Source organism: Filicampus tigris, chromosome 14 (assembly GCF_054856515.1).
Source record: "Filicampus tigris isolate MCC_2025a chromosome 14, RoL_Ftig_1.0, whole genome shotgun sequence".
NCBI lineage: Eukaryota > Metazoa > Chordata > Actinopteri > Syngnathiformes > Syngnathidae > Filicampus > Filicampus tigris.
The window spans coordinates 18,751,876-18,772,351 of NC_141230.1; the positions used below are offsets into that span (position 1 = coordinate 18,751,876).

Below are 20,476 nucleotides of genomic sequence, written 5' to 3' on the forward strand. Positions count from 1 at the left end.
AGGAGCGCTCACAAGAGTACACCGTTGTGCTTGCAAACACATCACGGAGCTTGAGCAATATAAACACAACAATATTTTGCAGGTCCCCCGTGACCACTCTTTGTTTTAATAAGTCATGGAGACATCAGGTGGTAAATTGTTTAATCTTTCCGTAGTATATGAAATCCATTTGTTTGCGGACTTGGAAGATTACCATCAGGAACGCAATCGCATCATTACAGGTGCTATCATTATCATTTATCTTTCTGACATTAAAAGACGTACTAAATGCCAAAGTGTTCCTCCGAGACGAGAGCTTTGTACCTACGTGATGTTCCGAGACTTTTAATTACTTTACATTCTATTAGTGTTTCATGTCCACCTGCACGTGGAAAGAAATGATGGAATGAATTTGAGCGCCTTGACGCATTAGGTACGCGAGCATTCAAATCCTAAACGGTGTTTTCGTAAAGTGTGAGAACAATTCCGGAGTACAGGAGGCCAAAAGTCCAGATTCAAACCCCAAACTCTGAGCTGCAAGGTAGACGTGCTAACCAGTAGACTTGTTAGCGTGGACCGGGGTAACCCCCAAGGATCACGCTAGGCCTGCTCTAAAAATAGCTCTCCACTGATGCGATATTGTGATTTCCTAGGAATGGTGTAGAAGTGATCACATGAAAATGTAAACACTTGCAGAGATTTACAGGAATCGATTGTAGTTTGATTTTTATCTGATTGTGCCCTTGTTAGACATTTTTGAGAGGAAAAAAAAAACATGATCGGTGTCTCGCCATATGAACATAAATTATTTTTAATGACAAAATAATTACAGGTAATTTGAGAATTTTTTTTTTAAACTTCTGAAGTGCGTATATAACTGGTGTAAAACCAAAGAAATATAATTATTAGAACAATAATAATAAGATTATTTATTATTTAAATATAAATACAAGGTCAGATCTCACTCGTTTTTATGGCGTGATCTTATGGTAGATATTACATTGTTTAATACTACTACAATTAATAGTGGTCCACAGCAAATTTTAATCAGAGAGGGCTTAAGGTGTCTCCAATCGTATTTTTGACGGGCACATCAGAATCCGCGCCACAAAATTAAAAAAAAAAAAAAATCTGAAAATTTAGTTGACTTTCTGATTTAAAAAAAATAGCAACATTTTAGGGGACCATCATCACCACCACCATCATTTGAACAGATTTCATTTTTAAGTGACTTTCCAGGCCCACAAGGACAATGTCCAACAATAAACAGAATTCAACAACAGAATTCAACAACATTTGATTTAGCGAAAGGCACAGCATATAATGGCAGTACAAACCACAGAAATAAAGTACGCCGTTTAAAAAAATATTCATTTTTGGAAAATCATATCTTACTATCTCATTAGCTTGCACTAATACACATAATGTAGCCAGTGAGAGTACTGTAGCTGTATTTTTTTCTTTCTTTTCTCCTTTTTTTTTTTCATAAAAAATGGATTCACGGTCAAATCTGATCATATACCGCGAGTGTGTATGTGTGATAGCAGTGTGAAGAAACCAGATATAGAAGAGGAGGAGGAATGTCTCTGGAGGCCTCCACACCAGTGCTCACCCTGCTGCCAGGCACACTACACACAGACACACACACACACACACACACACACACCAGAGAGCTTATTTACCCAGCAGCCCCAAAAGAGACCTGGGCCCGGGATCTTATTTACTCCGAGCCTGGGCGGCTATCAGGTGCTGAGGGGATCTGGCCGCCAGCAAAAGCAAATACCCCAGATCAAACCCAACTATGGTGGAAGAAAAAGGGGCACTGAGCCAAAGTCCTGGTCAAGAACTAATGTTTACTCTGTGGTTTGAAACGCTAGATGTGGACTCAATTTCGAGGACTCCAAATTGACACATCACTTGCTCACCCCCCCCCCCCCCCCCCCCACACCTCTTACATTACAGGTACCCTTTTATCATTCAAAAAATATATGAAATCTTTGATATCCTTTTATCGGGTTTGGAAATTCCAATGGGTTGGGAATGAGCAGGTTGCCCTTTCTCGATGCTATTTTTGTTGGTTCGGAATTTCTGTGAGTTTCTCATTAATATTCAGAAATGTTCAACGTGTAAATCATCTTTACTCCGATTGGGTTTGATTTGATATGGAAAATCGTCAGGGAACTGACCCGAGTTGAGTGGGCGTACTTGAATAAGAAGTTACAAAAAAATTGCCTTTGTTTTTTTCAACTTATTTCGGACAATTTTGCATTACTGAACCCAAAAGTAACTTCCGTATCTCTTTTTCAGGTCAGACCTCTGCAAAGACATTTTTTCAAACTATATTGACTGCATTGTTGTGATATTATCAGTTGATTTTTGTCATCTGGTTGAACAATATAAAAATTAAAGTATACCTATGAAAACTGTGGCCACGGTTCAAAAGGTTGACGTGATTGAGCAATACCAATGGATCAGCTGAAAAAAAAATCTCAGAAAATCCATTCGTTGTTGACCATTGTAATGAGTCCTGATCCTACGTCACAATGGCGCCGAATTCCAGTCCCGGCATTTAGCCTTTCGTCGGCTACTGCATCCAATCCACAAAGCGTATAGGCGTCACACTTAAAACCGGTCCCAGACTCATTTTGACATGTTATGCATAAAACAGTTGGAAAAAAATTGGATTATGACGTGAGGGCACCTTTAAAGAAACGGTAACATAAGCATATGTCTAGACGGCGGTAAAGTGGATTTCCCTTTTAAAACCAGCACTGCCACCGGTCTTGAGGATCAGACACGGTGTCGGGGTGGGTAGATGAAATACGGGTCGGTGTGTGTGTGTGTGTGTGTGTGAGGGGAGTGGGTGGGGGGGGGGGGGGGGTATACGGCGCTAATGACGAGCTCTTATGCATCAGTGCACTTACTAATGAGCTTCCAGGGAGAGGCTGGCAGAGCCTGAGCGAAGGCTGAGCCGGGCTGCGAGAGGCCTGGGCCATCACTTCCCCGCTGTGATCCTTGCCTTTCCACTCGCAAGGAGCCTCGGCTCCCAGCCACTAATGAGTGTTAGAGGGGGGAGTCCGTGCTCGCGTCCACCTGCCAGCCTTCAGAGCCCAGCCTGCTGCAAGACAGCAGGGGTCAGATGCATTCCTGAGCTCTTAATAATTTACATCATATTGATTTCTTCACTGTTAGACATTCTCACCTGCACGGGCTGGACTGGCTAGCCAGCTAGCTAAACCAACCGACGGCGAAAAACGCACGCCAAATTCACCCCCCCCCCCCCCCCTAAAACTGGTGTTCAAGTCCAAATCTCCATCGCATCCGATGCCTCCCGACAAAGTTGAGACACCTGAGACAATCAGAGGGTACGAAAAACCGCAAGAATGAAAATGAATTATGCAGTTTGCATTTGACTTAACCTCTAATTAGACTCGGGGAGGAGGACATTAATATTCCCGCTCTGTCAATATGATGATCTGTATACTCCATCCTTTAAATATTCATCAGCTTTGAACACAGCTCTCCTTACTGTGATTCATAATTTAAACGGTATGAATGTTACATAGGTGTGGCGCCAAGAACGACTTTCTGGCAGCCGCGCCACACTTAAGGATGACTTTTAACACCGCCCCCCCCCGCCTTCCCCCATCGCAGACGAGCTTCAAGTAGCATCGTCCCGCGAGCTGTCCGTCTTTCCGTCCAACCGCCCGGTCGCTTGTCCGTCGAGACGTCTGTCCCTTAACACCCCCCCGTCCGTGCATCAGTTTGTGATCTATTTTTCAGTACCTTTACCCAACCGTGTCAGTCTGTCCGTGCATTTGTCTGCCTGTCAGCCATCCGTCGGTCTGTCCGTCCATCCGTCAGTTTGTCTATTTGTCATCTATCCATTAGTGCGTACACAAGGGGTGTACTTATAAAATCAATTTCGGAATGCATCGCCTTCTATTATCATTGGCACCCATGGGTTAAGATGTGTTAGGAGCCTTAAAGTAAAAGTCAACCCAAACATATTTTTTTCAAGAGTATGCTCTATGCAAGCCCACTAGTTGAAAAAAGGCATTCTGATAAATATTGCGTTTGTGGAGTAAGAGTTAATCCACCCGTGTTTAGCCAGCCCAGGTGGCGGCTCAGTTTCAGAAAACAGGTCAGCCGCGATTGGTCGTTACCCGACCCCTGAGCCACTGTGATGTCATTTTCAGTGGACAGCAAGTGACAAAATGGCCGCCGCCTGAGATGGCAAAAAATGGGTGGATTTTGCTGCTTAACTCCTATTCCACAAAGACAATATTAATCAGAATGCCGTGTTTTAACTAGTGGGCTTGCATAGAACATACTCTTTGAAAAAAAAATATGTTTGGGTTGACTTCCCCTTCTTTAAAATAAATTCCATTTTTCTTGCAGAAGCACACTCGCATTCTGAAAACCGGAGACATGGTTGACCAGACACAGAATCAAGCGCCTCCAACGGCCTCTATTCTACTTGCGAACGTCACCAGACCAAACCCAGAGGACAGAAGAGCCGTAACAGACATTACCTTTGCCCTTAGGCACTGTGATGTCATTTTCAGTCGACAACAGTCAGCGGTACAAGGCAAAAAAGGCAGCCCCCTGAGATGGATAGAATATTCCACAAACCCAGTATTAAACCCCAGTACCGTGTTTAGACTAGTGGGGCCGCATAGAAAATTTTTTGGACTTGACTTCCGCTTTAGTCATGCTTTCTCACTGTCATTTCAAAGCACTTCTTCCCACTGACATACACATCTCAGCCCCCCAAATAATGCGCACAAAAAAAATGACCATTTGTCAGTTACAGATACACTCATTCATTTATTTTATTCAACTGACAGTTTTTCCGCCTATTGAACTCCGTGCCAGTGAGGAAGTATTTGTTCAAACGATCCTTACAGACGGTCCCACAACGGTGCTCGGCAGTGTGTTATTTTTGAAAGCAAGCACTCATCATCCTCAATTGCTTCAATTTCTCCTATTTACTCATTTGAAGCGATGGCCGATTCCAACTGAAGTTGACACACAAATCTGTCCAGGAGCCAGCAATGTGCTCTCGTGCTGTCTGCAGACAAATCCATTTTCGACGTGTACAATTTTGTCAAAATGCTTGCGGGAACAAAATGAAAAACAGAAATACAACTATTTACCAGGCTCTTGCTTTTTCGCGGAGAAAGAAAAGAAAATTCCAATTTGATATTCCGTAGATCCACTTTTAAGAATGCAGTCAATTGAATTGGCAATATTAATATAGACGTCACAACGATTGGTGAGCCATAACTTAGTCAACACTGCCCCCTTCTGGTTACAATTGGACTGTTTCAACCGGGCTCTCTTCAATTCTCCTGCTTCCTCGGAGCCAGCCAGTTCTCATAGAAGAACGCGAGATCTGATGCAATTCATTTACATTTTACATTTTAAAGACAATTTATCATGGAGGAATGTGCAATAAATCATATTTAGATACACTATATGTAGAACATGTTATCATCGGATGTTCTATCCACCAATCAACTAAACTGTGTAATGTGTAACTACTGGTGAGTGAATTTTTAAAACATGTTTTTAAAAAGGTAATAAAGTGTTTTATGACTACATCAACATTACAAATACATCGGTATGCGCTGATGCATTGGAAATGTAAAGGCTTGCGGGAAAACACCATCAACACGGGGAAGAAGGCAAAACCCCAAAAACCAAGAAAAGAAACATTTTATGTATGAGTAGTGATGATCTGTTTTCACTGATGTTTATTTAAATAGTTTAAATTATTCTATAACAGTACATCACATAATTATATTTTAACACAGTTTATTATTTTGTTTATTATTTATATTGATTTAGTTTTAATTTTCATTTTCTATCATTATACACTTGGGTCAATATTTCATATTATTATTTTGTTATAGTCGTGGTGTACAGCCTCAGGCAGCATAATAATAGTAACCATTATTATTATTATTATTACTAAATTAAAAATCATTTGAATTAATTTATTATTACCGCTACTGTATTATCATTGGTGGTGATAATGACAAGCCAATATACTTAAAATTTGAATTTTATTCTGTGTCACATTATTATGACAGTGATGAAATGAGCATATAGTGTAATGTGCCTGACCCACCACTAGGTGCCCGCAGAGATCTATTTTTGCCACGCAGGTTTCCTCACATAATATGAAGAACCGTTTCACCGTTTCACTTTTGGAAGACATAACACAAAATATAATGCTGTTAGATTCAGTGCCATCTGCTAATCCAGTCATATCTCATGTACGCTTGTGACTCAAAACAAAGGAAAAGAATTTTGCTATTGCCTTCCTTTTTGGTCAATCAACATTATTTTGTCGGAATGAGACCATATGTGCAATCCATCATACCAGTCTAGCAGGAAAACAAGCCATCCATTCAATGGACATGTCACGTGGTACACTTGTACGCTCGTTGGAGTGTTGTGTGCGTCATACCCGGCCATCGTTAGGTACGTCAAACACTGCAAACATCCCTCGGTGAACAGAATTTCTGATACAGCTCTTAATAACAGTGCAGCTGTACCTAAAATTGCAGCATGTTGCAAAAAAAAAAAAAAAAAAAAAATTTCCAGCTAACCTTGTTGACAGAGGTGAAAAGTGGCTATAATTGGGTCAATCCAGGACCAAGAAAAGGCCAACGCACTTCTTAGTGAGCGCAGCACTAAAGTGAAAACACAATTCTGTTGTTGATCGCGCGGCTATTTCCCATTCACGACGCCTCACCCTCCGTTTGAACTCGGCGCATGACCCCGGATGGCTGGACTGAGATGCTGGGCGCAAGCTGTCCTCCCGACTAATTAGGGCTTCCTCGTCTTTCCTTTGACTTAAATAATTCAAAAGGGCTCTGTTTTATTTTTGGTGCATCCTCGTCCCTCGATCGTACAAGATCAGAGAGGAAGAGCACAAGGGGGGGGGGGTGGATTACTCATTAAGGAAAATGCTTAGTCAGCTAAAGTGGAGGTAAACAGACAGACCTTGACCCTTTGCTGAAAGTTGAGGCTTTGCTGCTAAATATACATGCAAGGAGCGCCTTCATGATAATAATAAGAAACTAACAACCCCACCGCTGTTTTTCGTCGTTCGACATTCCGGGTTAACGTAGAGCATGAGTTGCGTGGCAGCTTGAGCGAGGATTGCCTACTTTGCACATTTCTGCACGGGGGCCGCCCTCTGGAGTGTTGATGTATGTCCTTGTGTGAGTTTCTCGCACGAGCTGGAAGACAGCGAAGAGCAATAATTGAGGTTAGTCTCTCCTAATCAGCTCGGGCAGAAAACACACTCCTCAGTCATTGGCGGAGTGTGCTGCCAAGCCACGACATTACAACCACCTACGTAATGTAATGAGAGCCCATACAAGAGCGGTATCAGCAAATTGTCATTTTGTATGGATAACAGTGCTCACCTTTGACTGACCTTGTGCGAGAGGCGTTCGTTTAAAGACAAAATGATTGTGTTTGCAGCCGCGTGGATTAGAACTGCACCGCATCATACTGAGAGCTATTTCGAATAATTTCGGTAGTCTCATTTAGCTTCAGACAATCAGTGGTGGGCAGAAATGACAGTACAGTTTTATGTCTATTCGAGTTGCTCCACCGTTTGTGTTGTATATGCGTTGCGTAAAGGGTAGCCGTTATTTAGTTTATGGCATTTTTTATTGTTTGTATTCATTTATTTATTTTTAAATCTTTGGTGGCGTTTTCAATCTAGTAGGATTTTTCATCAATATTTGCTACGCATTATATATATTTTGTTCAAGAATATGCTCTGTGCAGGCCCACTAGTTGAAGCAAGGCGATATGATTAATATGAAATATGAGTTAAGCAGCAAAATCCACCCGTTTTTAGCCATCTCTGGTGGCGGCCATTTTGTCACTTCTGTCGACTGAAAATGACATCACAGTTGCTCAGGGCTCAGGTAACGACCAATCACGGCTCAGCTTTCTGAAGCTGAGCTATGATTGGTCGTTACCTGAGCATCTGTGATGTCATTTTCAGTCGACAGAAGTGACAAAATGGCCACCATCTGAGATGGCTAAAAACGAGTAGATGTTGTTGCTTAACTCATTTTTCACAAACACAACATTAATGCAAATGTTGCGTTTCAATTTTGTGGGCCTGCTGGGAACATATTCTTGAAAAAAAAATATGTTTGGGGTGACTTCTTCTTAAAGTACATGAGTTGAATCAGTACTTTTTTTTTTCTCCAGTCCACAATTACTTCGTGCGCACAATGTATGACGCAATCTATTTTGACACCCCTGCCAACTACCACCCCAAAAATAAACACTTTATCAAAGTCATAGAAATTGAGACAGGGTTGATCTTCCGTATCGGATTCGAAGCTTACCATATAATCACAATATAAAAAGCAAAACTGCAACAGAGAATAATTAAAAAGGAGTCTACCAGGAGTTCGAGCCAGTTGCACACCAGTGGGGTACATCAGTTTCCATGGCAACAGATCACAAGGAGGACAACATAAAATGAGCTACTCACTGCACTGAGCCTCACTCGGGCGAGTCAAGAGTTAGGAGGACTCGTTTGGTGCAAATCCGTGTTGCCCTCTGATACACGCAGGATATTATAGACTGCTCCTATAGGGATGAATATATTAAAAATGATGTAATCTACATCGGAGTCTCCCCCCCACTATACCGCAATCCTCACACATTGTGGAACAAAGCAAGGTGATTAAAAGCAATGGAGACATTTCCATGCTTTGTGAACTGTCTGGGGAATGTGACTCATCAGGATCTGCTGGTAATTCAAGTGCTATTAATAACAAGCCATGTATTTTTTTTTTTTTTTTTTTTTTTCTTCTAAAGCAATTCTTATCCCAAGACTCAAATTTCATCAGCAGTAGTAGCAGGGAACAACAGAGAGCTGGCGGCGATTTGAAGCGCAGTCAAATCGGAAGGTCACCAAGATGATACAAAAATGGTTGTGCTTTTCGGGAAGCCTTGGCTTTTAATTGGCAACATTTTAATAATTCATATTGGTGATGTGTTACTCGGGGGGGAAAGGTTCACCGGCGGAGCCCTTTGCACGGCGCCCCTGAATAAGTAATTGGCGCAGAGGAATGTTTAGCCATCGGCTCAGACAACTGTTTGCGGTTGGGGAGGAGAAGGCCGATCCCGTCCAACGTGATGATAAAATCCGGCAGCAAAAAGTCAATCGTATGGTCCCCTTCGTCTTCAAATAACAATTTGCAATTTGCACTGGTGTGTTGTATGTCGCTGGTGGTGGGCTATAATGTCGGAGGATGTGCCTCGACATGTCTTATGCGCTCGACATGGGCACAAAGTTGATGGAAGAGTCCATCGCATGAGAAGGAAGGTGGCAGAACGCAAAGTCATCATGAAGATAAAGCATTTGGGTATTTTTTTTGTAGGGTGTAAATTGAAAATTAAAAACCAAACTGATTCCTTTAAGTACATTTTAAGAAAAAAAAGAAGGAGACATTTGAGGGCGCCTTGAAATGTGCGAGTAAAGCACACGTTTTTTGCTTTTGAAAAGTTAACGGAACGTACACCAGAAATTAAGTCTTAATGTGTAGAGACTCCCCTCCCATGCACAAATTCTTTTATATCGTTTTGATTTTTGTTTTTTAAATGTTATTAGTTGTCAGAGCGTTTAATTTGATTTTTTTTTGGAAATGCTTTTTTTTTTTTGCTTTATTTTATTTGGTTTTAGTATCACTTTTAGTTTTTATTATAAAATGCATTTCTTGTGTGCAAGATAAAAAAACAACAAAAGGATTTCAGTTATGTGGCGTCTCTCTCTGAAACACATGCTGGAGTACTGCCCAACAAAGTGTTGTTATGCCTGTTTACCTCAAACTATCAGTTTCATAGTATCGGAACTTTTTTTTTTTTCAAGTGTGAGTATTTGTACGGATACCGATACTGGAATCAGTATCTGCGCATCCCTAGCAGTTAACTTTTGTGACAATCAAGATTGTGTCAAACGTCTCAAAACATTACCCAGGCAGACAACGATTTTCAAATGGAGACAGTTGGGACTGTTCAACACATTTTCCATGGGAACTCTTGATCGCAATAATGAACAAAATGGAAGCTATTCCTGGTCCAGGCTATTTCTTTCCTATGTCATTTCAACTCTAATGTGCCAGATGATTACTGTGAGAATTCCAACAACAACTGCACCTCGTAAGAAGTTACACGTGACGACAACCCCAAGAGTGTGTAACCTATAAATACATTTTGGCCGGCAGTCGAGTTTCTTTTGCTCTTATTTTCCCCTCAACAGAGAAACAAACAATGGATGTCATGCAGCTGGCGCGGAGCTCAGCAATGAATCAAAAGTGGGGACAAAGGGACAAATGGGTAAAGCCAGCCAAGAGGACGGACGCTTCAGTGTCAGGTGACTCCTCGGGGCTATTTGTGGGCGGCAACATATGGCGCCCGTTCCCACGGACTGCGGAAGCTGCATTCGCTACTTCTCTCGAGGTTGTTTGTGACGCAGCGCACCGATGCTGCAATCTACGACCTTGCAAAAACAACGGCGACGTGATGCAAAGTAGCCTCAAAACAATCGTCGTTGGGGGCCCGCACGTCTGTGTACTGCGATTTCAAGTATTCAGATCGTATTCATATCATATCAATATTTGAATATTCAAATCAATGAATATCAAATATTCACGTCAACTAAAAAGTGTGGATTTGAGTAAATTTTTTTCTATTCCATGAGCTCAATAAAATACTTAAAGTCCTTCTTGAGGAATGTGTATCATTTAATTTTTGATTGGTATTGCGGTACTTTTGTAGTGCAGGTATATAATCATACTCAAAAAAATTACAATACTGTATACTTGATTCTCTCTCTCTCTCTCTCTCTCTCTATATATATATATATATATACATATATATTCTATTTGTTTATGAATGTATACTGTACAGAGAGTCATGCATATGCAAAAATATTTGGCATGTACAGTATAGCAGAATATATATATATATATATATATATATATATATATATATATATATATATATATATATATATATATATATATATATATTATGTGTATTATTGTTTTAGTATGACCATATATCGGCACTACAAGTACCGCGATACTTCGCAATAAAAAATCATACATCATCATTATGTTATCCTCAAGAAGAATTTTTAAAAAAGTAGTTAAAAGGATTTAGAAATGTTGATTTTTACTTTTTTATCCATATATATTAAATTTTTGTTTTGCACATGCACACTAAGAAAACGGAAGAGTCCATTTTGTGACAAGGGAGGCGGAAGTACTCATGATTGGTAAGCATTTTGATGTGGATTTAAGCACGTGATTTAAGGTTTATTTATTAAAAAAAAAAAACTTTAGTGTCAGCTTTTATGACACATTTGGGGCCTAGGCATTTGCCTGCGTTTGTCTAACCCTAAATCCGTCCCTATCATGCACGTGACGGTTGTTTTATGTAACAAGTCAAGTCAAGTCGCTATTTCCAGACATTTTGCACTGGTGCTTTTGCTGTTTTCAGTTGGGACAAAGCACTGACCTCTCTTGCAGATTAAATGATATAGTTAAGTCACTAAGCCAAAAGTGCTGGATGGCCTTTTTTTTTTTTTTTTTTTTGCTCTATTTTTTCTCATTGAGGGCAGCTGGTGGAAAAACGTGTACAGTGGCATATGGGGTAAGGCGCAGCAGCGGCCGGAGCGGCGGCAGCGGCGGCAGCAGCAAAAGCGGCAACGGCACTCTAGTGTTTCACGTTGCTGGATTATTCGGTGAGACCGGCCTGTGCCGGACAATAAGTAAGCCCCATGTGCATTGAGGGACACGGAGCGCAGCTTGCACGGGGCGAGGGGAAGGAGCGAACGACAGAACGAGAGACAGACAGAGCCAGCGACTGTCGTGAGACCTGGATTAGACCTCGCGCTGTGTTTGCCGCTGCTGGCTGCTGCTGTTTTTCAAATTGCTCTAGATTCCAAGAGATTATGCGCCGTGAATGAATGACTGAGTGAATGAATGAGCAGTGGGTTTTTTTTTTTTCTTCTTCAAAACAAACATACAATAAGCCTGAAAGTCAGGGTAGGCTGGTGCATTCAAGTGCAATGGAACCGGAAAAGGTCGAACATAATTGTTCCCATCAGGATGAGTCGAAAATTGAATGAATTTGTCCACGATCAATTTCTACGTCAACATTCTCTCCATTTCAATCATGAATGAGGATGTAGTGGTAAAAGTTGCAGCAAAAAAAAATGATACACAAGATGGTGGCAAAGCACTACTTGAGTCTCAATTAAGAGCCTCAATAAAGTTGTTTGGAACCAAGGTGCCCACAACATGGCGCCAAAGCATGACCTTTTGCCTAATCATGGCTCCTAAATTCACTTTAGCATACTTTGTTGGCAGCAAAATGTCACAAGGTGGCACCAAAGTAATACTTTTGTTGTAATGAAGCTACTCAAATCACTTCAGCACGGTTCCTTAGCACCAAAATGCCACAAGAGAGCACTAAATCAACACTTTTATTCAAACAAAGCTCCACAACTCACTTTGCCAGTGTTCCTCTGCACCAAGAAGTCACGAGAGCACCAAAGCACTACTTTTTTTGTCGAAATGAAACTCCTCAAACCACTTCGACACTTTCACAAAAATGCCACAAGATGGTGCCCGTGGCAACACTTTTGCCGCACTGAAGCTACTCAACTCACTTCAACTTAGTTACTTGGCGCCAAGATGGCGCCAAACCACTACGTTTGTCAAAACAAATGTCTGCAATTTACTCCAACGTAGTTGCTTTGAACCAAAAGTTCACAAGACAGCACCAAACCACTAATTTTGTCTAATTGAAGCTCCTCAAATCACCTTGGCACAAAGATGGAACAAGATGGCGTCAAAGCATTACTTTTAAACAGTTCAGAAATTCAAAAAAATGTAGATATAATTTGGCATTTTTGTTAAATACAAATGTGCTTTATGATTTTTTTCAGTTGTTTGTAAAACAGTACAGTTCATTTACAGCACTTTTTTTTTTTCTAATTACCAATGGGGAAAAAAAAAAATGTAACATTGGATTCAAGCCTAACAAATTTGTCCAGCACTGTAGATTTCTCCAAATCCCCAGCGGGGCAGTCAAATTTTGAGATAGCACTGTAATTTTTAAGAAGCAACACAAACACCCCATTAGGATTTCAAAGTGCAACATTATGCAGAGTGTAATGCATTCCTCCCTTCCCATCAATCCTAAAAATGCGAGTTGACTTCACAAAAGCACCATCCTTTTATGACTACTCAAAAATAGGACAACCCAACGCAGTAATTACGACTAATGGATGCACAGAATACCAAATGCTGCCGTCATTGTCAAAATGTTCTGCTGGAGACAAAAGACTGCAGATTTTTCTTGCATCTTATTACATTTGAAGGACGAAGGCTGAAAGGAATTTGGGTAAATGTCCTCTTCACATCAGCATAATAATAATAATAATAATAATAATGACGGCATGTTACAGGTTTGGAGCTTGCGTAAATGTTATTCCCGGGTGGAGTGGATTGCTCATCAGAGGGCGGATCCCAAATTCCTATCCTCTTTACTGCAAACTGCAGATATTGTACTTAAAGCTCTCTCTCGAAACATTACATCATCCAGCATATGGGCTTTTAAACACCCACAAAGCACATGGGACATTAGCGAGGACATAATGTGGAAAATTGACTTTTTGATGGCTTGTATACCAATAGTTGGGTTTTCCCGAGTGCCTGCCAACTCATTTAGTGTGAATTAAGCAACTAATTCATGTTTTTGTCATAGGCCTACCTCGCCCCCCCCCAAAAAAATGTGCCCACACTACACCACGCTGAGTTTCTCCGCCCATGACGTGATCAGCTCAGCTGGCCGCGGATCGTGCAGCGTATCGCTTTTTAACATCTCAGACGACACACTTGAAGTCAAAGTAATACAGCTCTGGCAGACACAAATGAGACATACGGTTCACACGAATTCGGGGGGGACAACAGTGAAATCAACAAGGATGCTGGACTAAGTGGGCGGGGACGTGTATACCCCAGGGCACGCAACTCTCCAAGTGGGGGGTTTGCATCTCTCTCGTGTGCAGCTCTCCGTAAATATCAGCCCTCAACTCACGCAGTGCCGCGCTTGGCTTTGACCAGTCAGCATATCTGCCAGCCGGAATCAAGGATGTTTCCACAAGTGAGAACCACGCGACAACGATATTTCTTGCATTGGTCATATTAGCTTAAAGCGGACGTCAACCCAAACCTATTTTTTTTCAAGGATATTTTCTATACAGGCCCACGAGTTGGAACACAGCTTTCTGATTAAGATTGCGTTTGTGGAATATGAGTTAATCCACCCCTTTTTAGCCATCCCTGGGGGCGGCCATTTTGTCACTTCTGTCGACTGAAAATGCTCACAACTGCTCAGGGATCAGGTAGCGACCAATCATAGCTCAGCTGCAGAAAACAGGTGAGCCGCGTAATTGGTCGTTATCCGAGCGATGAGCAACCGTGATGTCATTTTCAGTCGACAGAAGTGACAAAATGGCCGCCCCCTGAGATGGACAAAAATGGGTGGATTTTACTACTTAACTCATATTTCATATTAATCATATTGCCTTGTCAACTCATGGGCGTGCATAGAACATTTTTTTAAATATGTTTGGGTTGACTTCCCCATTAAGCAACAGAAGGACTCCCCATCTTTAAGGTTCAAATCTTAAAAAAAACAACAACAAAAAAAAACGCTTGAAATTCTGCCAAGCTCCTGAGAAGCTAGATGAGAAAAACAAATGTAACACCAAGTATTAAAGAACATCTTCACATTCACAAGCTCAATAAAGACGCAAAAAACATTGAGTAGCTGTAATTCAGTATCAATTTTTGATGATGTGCAATTTGACAAAATATTCCTAAATATACATGGTCATGGTTCACTTCAGTGTATTTTCACAGGAATCCCTCCAAAAAGCAACATAAGCTGTATTTCACAATCAAACCGCATTATTTATGCAAAGCCGCCCTTACAGCAACAAACCACAAAACACGAGAGTCCCACAGAAAACACCTCTCAAACACGGCTGGCTTGCTGCACTAAAAATGCCACATTTTACCATAATTTATTCTCAAGTTTGTTCGTGATTTATTTAGGATGTTACCCAAGCGGATCAGGTGGCAGATAAAATCCATGAAAGGATGACGCATTATGTGGCCATTTTAGTTCACTCGGATATGATTAACTTTAGACAAAGTGCTTTTATGGCACTTGAAAAATAATAATAATTAGAAAATGCCATTTCTGGAGAATTACGTGTGAATGCTGGAATGCTGAGTGAAGATTTATGAAATGATTCAGAATGAGCATGGAATGTGGAATGATAAGGAATGTTAATACGTTGCGTACATTTTTGAAAGCTACTTTTGTTTGACCCGTGATTGACTGGCGACCAATCCAGGGTGTAGTCCGCCTTTCGCCTTAATTGACCTGTTCTCTGGCGCCGCAGTCTTGACACCACACAATGAACACGCCTGCTGCAAAATGCAAGGATGGAGGATGAGAGAGCCATCGTGGAGTGCGTCTGTCTTGCTTCTACTCTCCGCCTGTCGTTTTCCCCATTTGCGCAGCGGCAGGTGGAATCGATTCACAATCATTATCACTTAAGTGGACTGGGAGCTATCCTCAAAGTCTGATTGGAGTTACACACTGCGATGATCATATGTCGCCTTGAATTCTGTCGAGCAATACAGCTGCCAGAGAACGCAGAAAAGATGCAAAAAATGCATGAAACCATTCAGGACCACGGACAGTGCCCCAGTCCAACACACAATGGAAAACAGTACCAAAGAAAAACAGCACGTAGTACAAAAGCTACCTTAACTTACTGGTTCAATTCGGTCCTTGACTCTTTTACTCTTTGCTTGTAAGTCAATGTCTTGCAGTTTTCATTCATTTGTACATTTGCGAAAGAAAATCAAACCATTATTCATCCATCTAAAGTAAAGATGCAAGCTTCTTCTTTAATATTTTTTTTTTCAAGGGTTAACCTCCCACATGTGTTGTCTGTCTGGGTTTTGCGGCAAACGACAGATCTGCAGGCCTTGTCGGAGACGAGTAGAACAGCCCACGGCCACAAAACAAACCAATTTTGCCACAAAATTGTCTAAAATCTGCTTGCAAAACAGCATAAACTGACCAAAGCCTGAACTATAACATAACGAAAATATCCGTTGTAACGTGATGTGGTGAAGTGACCGATGGCCGAGGAAGCGATCAGTTCAAATAGTCATTCGTCCAGACTTTCTTTCTATACAACTTATACGCGTGGACTCGGATTTGAAGACTGATTTGAGGACTCGGGAGATATCAGAGCTGCGCCACAGTTTAAAATCCACAGCACGTACACCTAAGTGCACTTTTGTTTTGCTTTTGAAAGCAGCCTGGCGACTTAATGAACGGATCCCGAATCGCAATCAGCATAAAGCAAGAGCATAAATCAACCACGTAAATTGATGTCAACTTCTTTCGAACTTCAAGAAATGTGTTTACCTCAAGTCTAAAGTCTTGTACATGCATAAACTCCGACATCGAAGTCAAAATCAAAGGGGGGGGGGGGTGTCGGCATGTGTGTACTAAGATCAAAGAGTTAATGAGCCACATAGTTGGGAATGACCTCATTTGAAGTTTGATATGATGACAGTGGAGAGTTGCTATTTCTACTTATGCAGCTGGGAATCAACGGCGCTTTCTTTACGTCCGCCCAGTGCAAAAGAAAGCTTATGTGTACGCACTCGGTTGGCCCGTATAAACTACTTCTGCTTTCGTATCGGATATATCGGAAAAGATTACACTCTTGTTTTTCAGTGATTTCAGGCTTCGTTTATGTAGAACTCACTTGCTTCGGACGCAAGGGTAAAAGGAAAGAAATTTGACAGAATCTGCTTACAAAAAAAAAACGGAACACATACCTGTACTTGCGAACTGGTGGCGGGGAGTCGTGACATTCGCTGCTGCCATCTAGTGGCAAAGTATCGGAAGCGCACTCACTATCAGAAAGAAAGAAAAAACAGCCAAAGGTTATTGTTCAGCATGTGTGGATTATTTTCAAAGTTTGGTATGAGGACCCCTAGTGGTACGCAGGCAAGAGTGATTCTCTGAATTGAATAAGGATGCAATACTTAAAATATGAAATAAAATCAAACAAATTAACAGTCTTCACAAACATCAAGAAAAAAACACATTTAATATCATCGCCGGCCACTGTAACGTTTTGCACAGTTTGAACTTTAACACTGCGTTCAAATATAGGAAAATACCAAAAATGATTAACTGCAAATGTATTCACGAAAAGAAAGTTAAAGACAACTGAAATGTACTCAGTGTTTGATTCTTTCGCATCCGACTAGTGATAATCGAACCACACTTTGAGAGTGACCGACTTTGGCAATTATCCTGTTAGCATGATGCTATTACAATAAAACTTGTCACATTTTTTTTTTAAATTTCAAGATCAGTCAATATTTTAAGCTCAGTTGTATTTAACTTTTAAGTACAATAAATTTGCATTTGTTCAAGTTTTGTTTTTTTTAATGTAACTTACGTGCAGTACATTTTAATTGAATCATTCCGAGAGTAGTTTTTGTTCTTTTCTTGCATTTAATCAAGCACTGTGTCAGCGGCTTACAAAACGAAATATTTTTCGGAATAAAACTGCCACGTTTTTGATGAATGGTGCCCACCACGTAACTGTATATTAATGTCGGTCAAAAGTTTTGAGGACCACTCGTAAACGTCATAAATATGTAATATGCGCACGTATGTGAACAAACGCAAAAAAAAAAAAAGAAAATGTCATTCCTTTCATTTCCCTCTCTTCCGTCCCCCTAAGGGATTCATACGCAGACGCAGATAATCCCGCCTCGGCACCAGGGTGGGAGTCGTCTAGGCGAGGTGGAGGCAACTAAGCCCCCCTGGGAGAGACGTCAGCAGCCTGGGACGCATCATCGACCAGTCTCCGCGAACGCGCGCCCACACTCCGCCGCCGCCGCGGACGTCAGGATCGCTTTCTTCTCCGTCGCACATCGCTCCCCCCCCCCACCCCGCACCCCCCGCCCCACCCCCCTCCCTAAATGCGAGATGCTCGGCCAAATGCAATTAAATCGAGCAAAGCCGAGCGAGTGCGCGCGCCTTGTCGGAGAGGAAGCGTTCACCTGCTCCTGCATCCAAGCGGGATAAAACAAGTGGGAAGGTCATTTAAAGTGAAGGAAGGAAGGAAGGAAGGAAGGAAGGAAGGAGGCTGCGCGGAGCCGGAGCCGGATCGGAGCATGCTTGTGGGGGAAGAAGGCACAGCGAACGGGCAACATCTGTAAGTTCTCCCCGGGAGATTTTGTCTGCGAGTAAACATGCCGGTGAGAAGAGGACACGTCGCTCCACAAAACACATTTCTTGGGATAATTATCCGGAAATTCGAGGGGCAGAGTAAGTATCACTTGCAATGCCTTAATGTGAAATGACGAGCAAATCCAAAGACATTAAAAGAATTATAACGTTGAAGAAATGCTTTTTTTTTTGTTGTTGTTGTTGTTTTCTTTTTTGTACAAGTGACCATGTTTGAGATGTTTTCCTGTAGTTTTTGTCCGCGGGTGAAAGTGTCACCTTAATGGCTGTTCAGCACCTCCAAGGTCAGCAGGGCAGTGCTCTCACGTTTCTTTCCCCCCCCCCAACCCCCACGCCCCCCCCTCCCCCTCCACGCAGACCGTAAATTTGTGATAGCCAACGCCAGGGTGGAAAACTGTGCCATCATATACTGCAACGACGGCTTCTGCGAGATGACCGGCTTCTCCCGGCCGGACATCATGCAGAAGCCGTGCACCTGCGACTTCCTCCACGGCGAGCACACGGATAAGGAGGCCATCGGCCAAGTGGCCCTGGCTCTGCGGGGCTCCGAGGAGCGCAAGGTGGAGATCACCTACTACCGCAAGGACGGTGAGTCACTGAGCCGCTGACCTTTTTATTTTTTTGCGCACGGCCCGCAAGCCAAGCGCGGGGCTTTTGCCGGTCGACTGGACGAGACGCGGTCGGAATCGGTAACAAGAGGCACAGGGTGTCCCTGCGAGAGTGATCTGATATTGCCGTTGTTAGTGGAGCGTCGCTATTAAGCCCCGTATCGCTTACTCTCACCCCGAACCCAAACACTGATGACGTCCCGCGGGGAACATTGATATCACCTGGATAGGAAAGCCCTGGTAACACACCGTTGTCCTTACGTACTCTCACCCGCCGCCGCAACTTTGGCCGCACAATCCCGTGCGGTTTCCAAGCCAGGATTGAGCCAAGGCAAGTTTTACGTTACAAGCAAACGTCTAAATGTCCGAAAAAGACGACGCGCGCGCCAATTGTGGGCATTCCACCAGCTAGTGAAAGGATATTTAAATGGTCATTATAAGTAGCTGGCGTAGATGGATGAATCATGAATCATAGTCAATCATTTTCTGTCACCTGATCTGAACTGAGTGACTGACACCTCGTAAGTCACGCCTTCTGTCGCCGATTGCTTGTTCGTCTCAGGCACGGTGGTTTCTTGTGTAGCAAATTAGAGAGAGGCACGGTATATTCGTCATTTAACGACTGTCAAGCTTAAATGACTGGTTAACAAATAGGACCAAAAAAGTATTTATTTTTTAATAAGTGCAAACTCCCCTTTAGGTGAAATCGGATACTGTGAAAGTGTGAAATCACTGATCGAAATAGCATTCAATAGAAAACCATCTTCCAAAAATATGCTCCTGTGCAAAGATTATAATGCTCGGGAGTGTCAGAAACAAAACGGTCATTATTTTACTAGCAATTTGTAAAGACTGACTGCACTGCATCAAATTGACAAGTGTATCGGATAGTTTTTTTTTTTTTTACTCTCATCATGAACTCTGGACACTGAGATAAAGCAAAATGTGGTAGACGAGCAATGTCCACTCAGTGGATACAATAATGGATACACCTGCACAATTTCATCACATACACATTCTATATCTATATATATATATATATATATATATATATATATATATATATATATATATATATATATATATATATATACACACACATATATATATATATATATATATATACACACACATATATATATATATATATATATATATACATATATATATATATATATACACATATATATAGACATATATATATATACATATAGATACATACATATATACACATTTACACAAGATAATCATCATCATGTCTAAAAGCCGTATTCACGTTGACAATGTTAGTTCTCTTAGCGTCACTTATGTGATACGTTGGGGACTCCGTGATTGCCTATGGCACTGTACAAAATATTTCAGTGGGGTGACTATGACACAGACACAAGCAGAACAACGCATTGTGTTGTTGAAAGAATACCTCTCTGGCCAAACCCAAACTGAGCATGCATGATTGTCTT

The 20,476-nt window shown here is 41.6% G+C and overlaps 1 protein-coding gene and 1 long non-coding RNA gene across 3 annotated transcripts in view; one reads left to right on the forward strand and one right to left on the reverse strand.

The window, feature by feature from the left end:
• Positions 1–4,789: 4,789 nt before the first annotated feature.
• LOC147136678 (uncharacterized) overlaps positions 4,790–20,476 on the reverse strand; it is an 88,211-nt gene continuing 72,524 nt past the window's right edge. Inside the window, exons 10-11 of one of the 2 annotated variants that reach the window (XR_015089500.1) lie at positions 16,980–17,057; positions 4,790–7,235 (exon numbers count right to left, since the gene is read on the reverse strand). This is a non-coding gene — a long non-coding RNA (uncharacterized LOC147136678). Of the gene's footprint in view, positions 7,236–15,475; positions 15,546–16,979; positions 17,058–20,476 lie in introns of those variants that run through there. The other variant, XR_015089501.1, reaches the window with a different exon arrangement.
• The window catches only part of kcnh7b (potassium channel, voltage gated eag related subfamily H, member 7b), a 43,020-nt gene continuing 40,692 nt past the window's right edge, over positions 18,149–20,476 (forward strand). The window contains exons 1-2 of the mRNA XM_086051165.1: positions 18,149–18,489; positions 18,766–18,996. Of these exons, the coding sequence (XP_085907291.1) occupies positions 18,414–18,489; positions 18,766–18,996 (307 nt within the window). The 5' untranslated portion in view covers positions 18,149–18,413. The remainder of the gene's footprint in view (positions 18,490–18,765; positions 18,997–20,476) is intronic.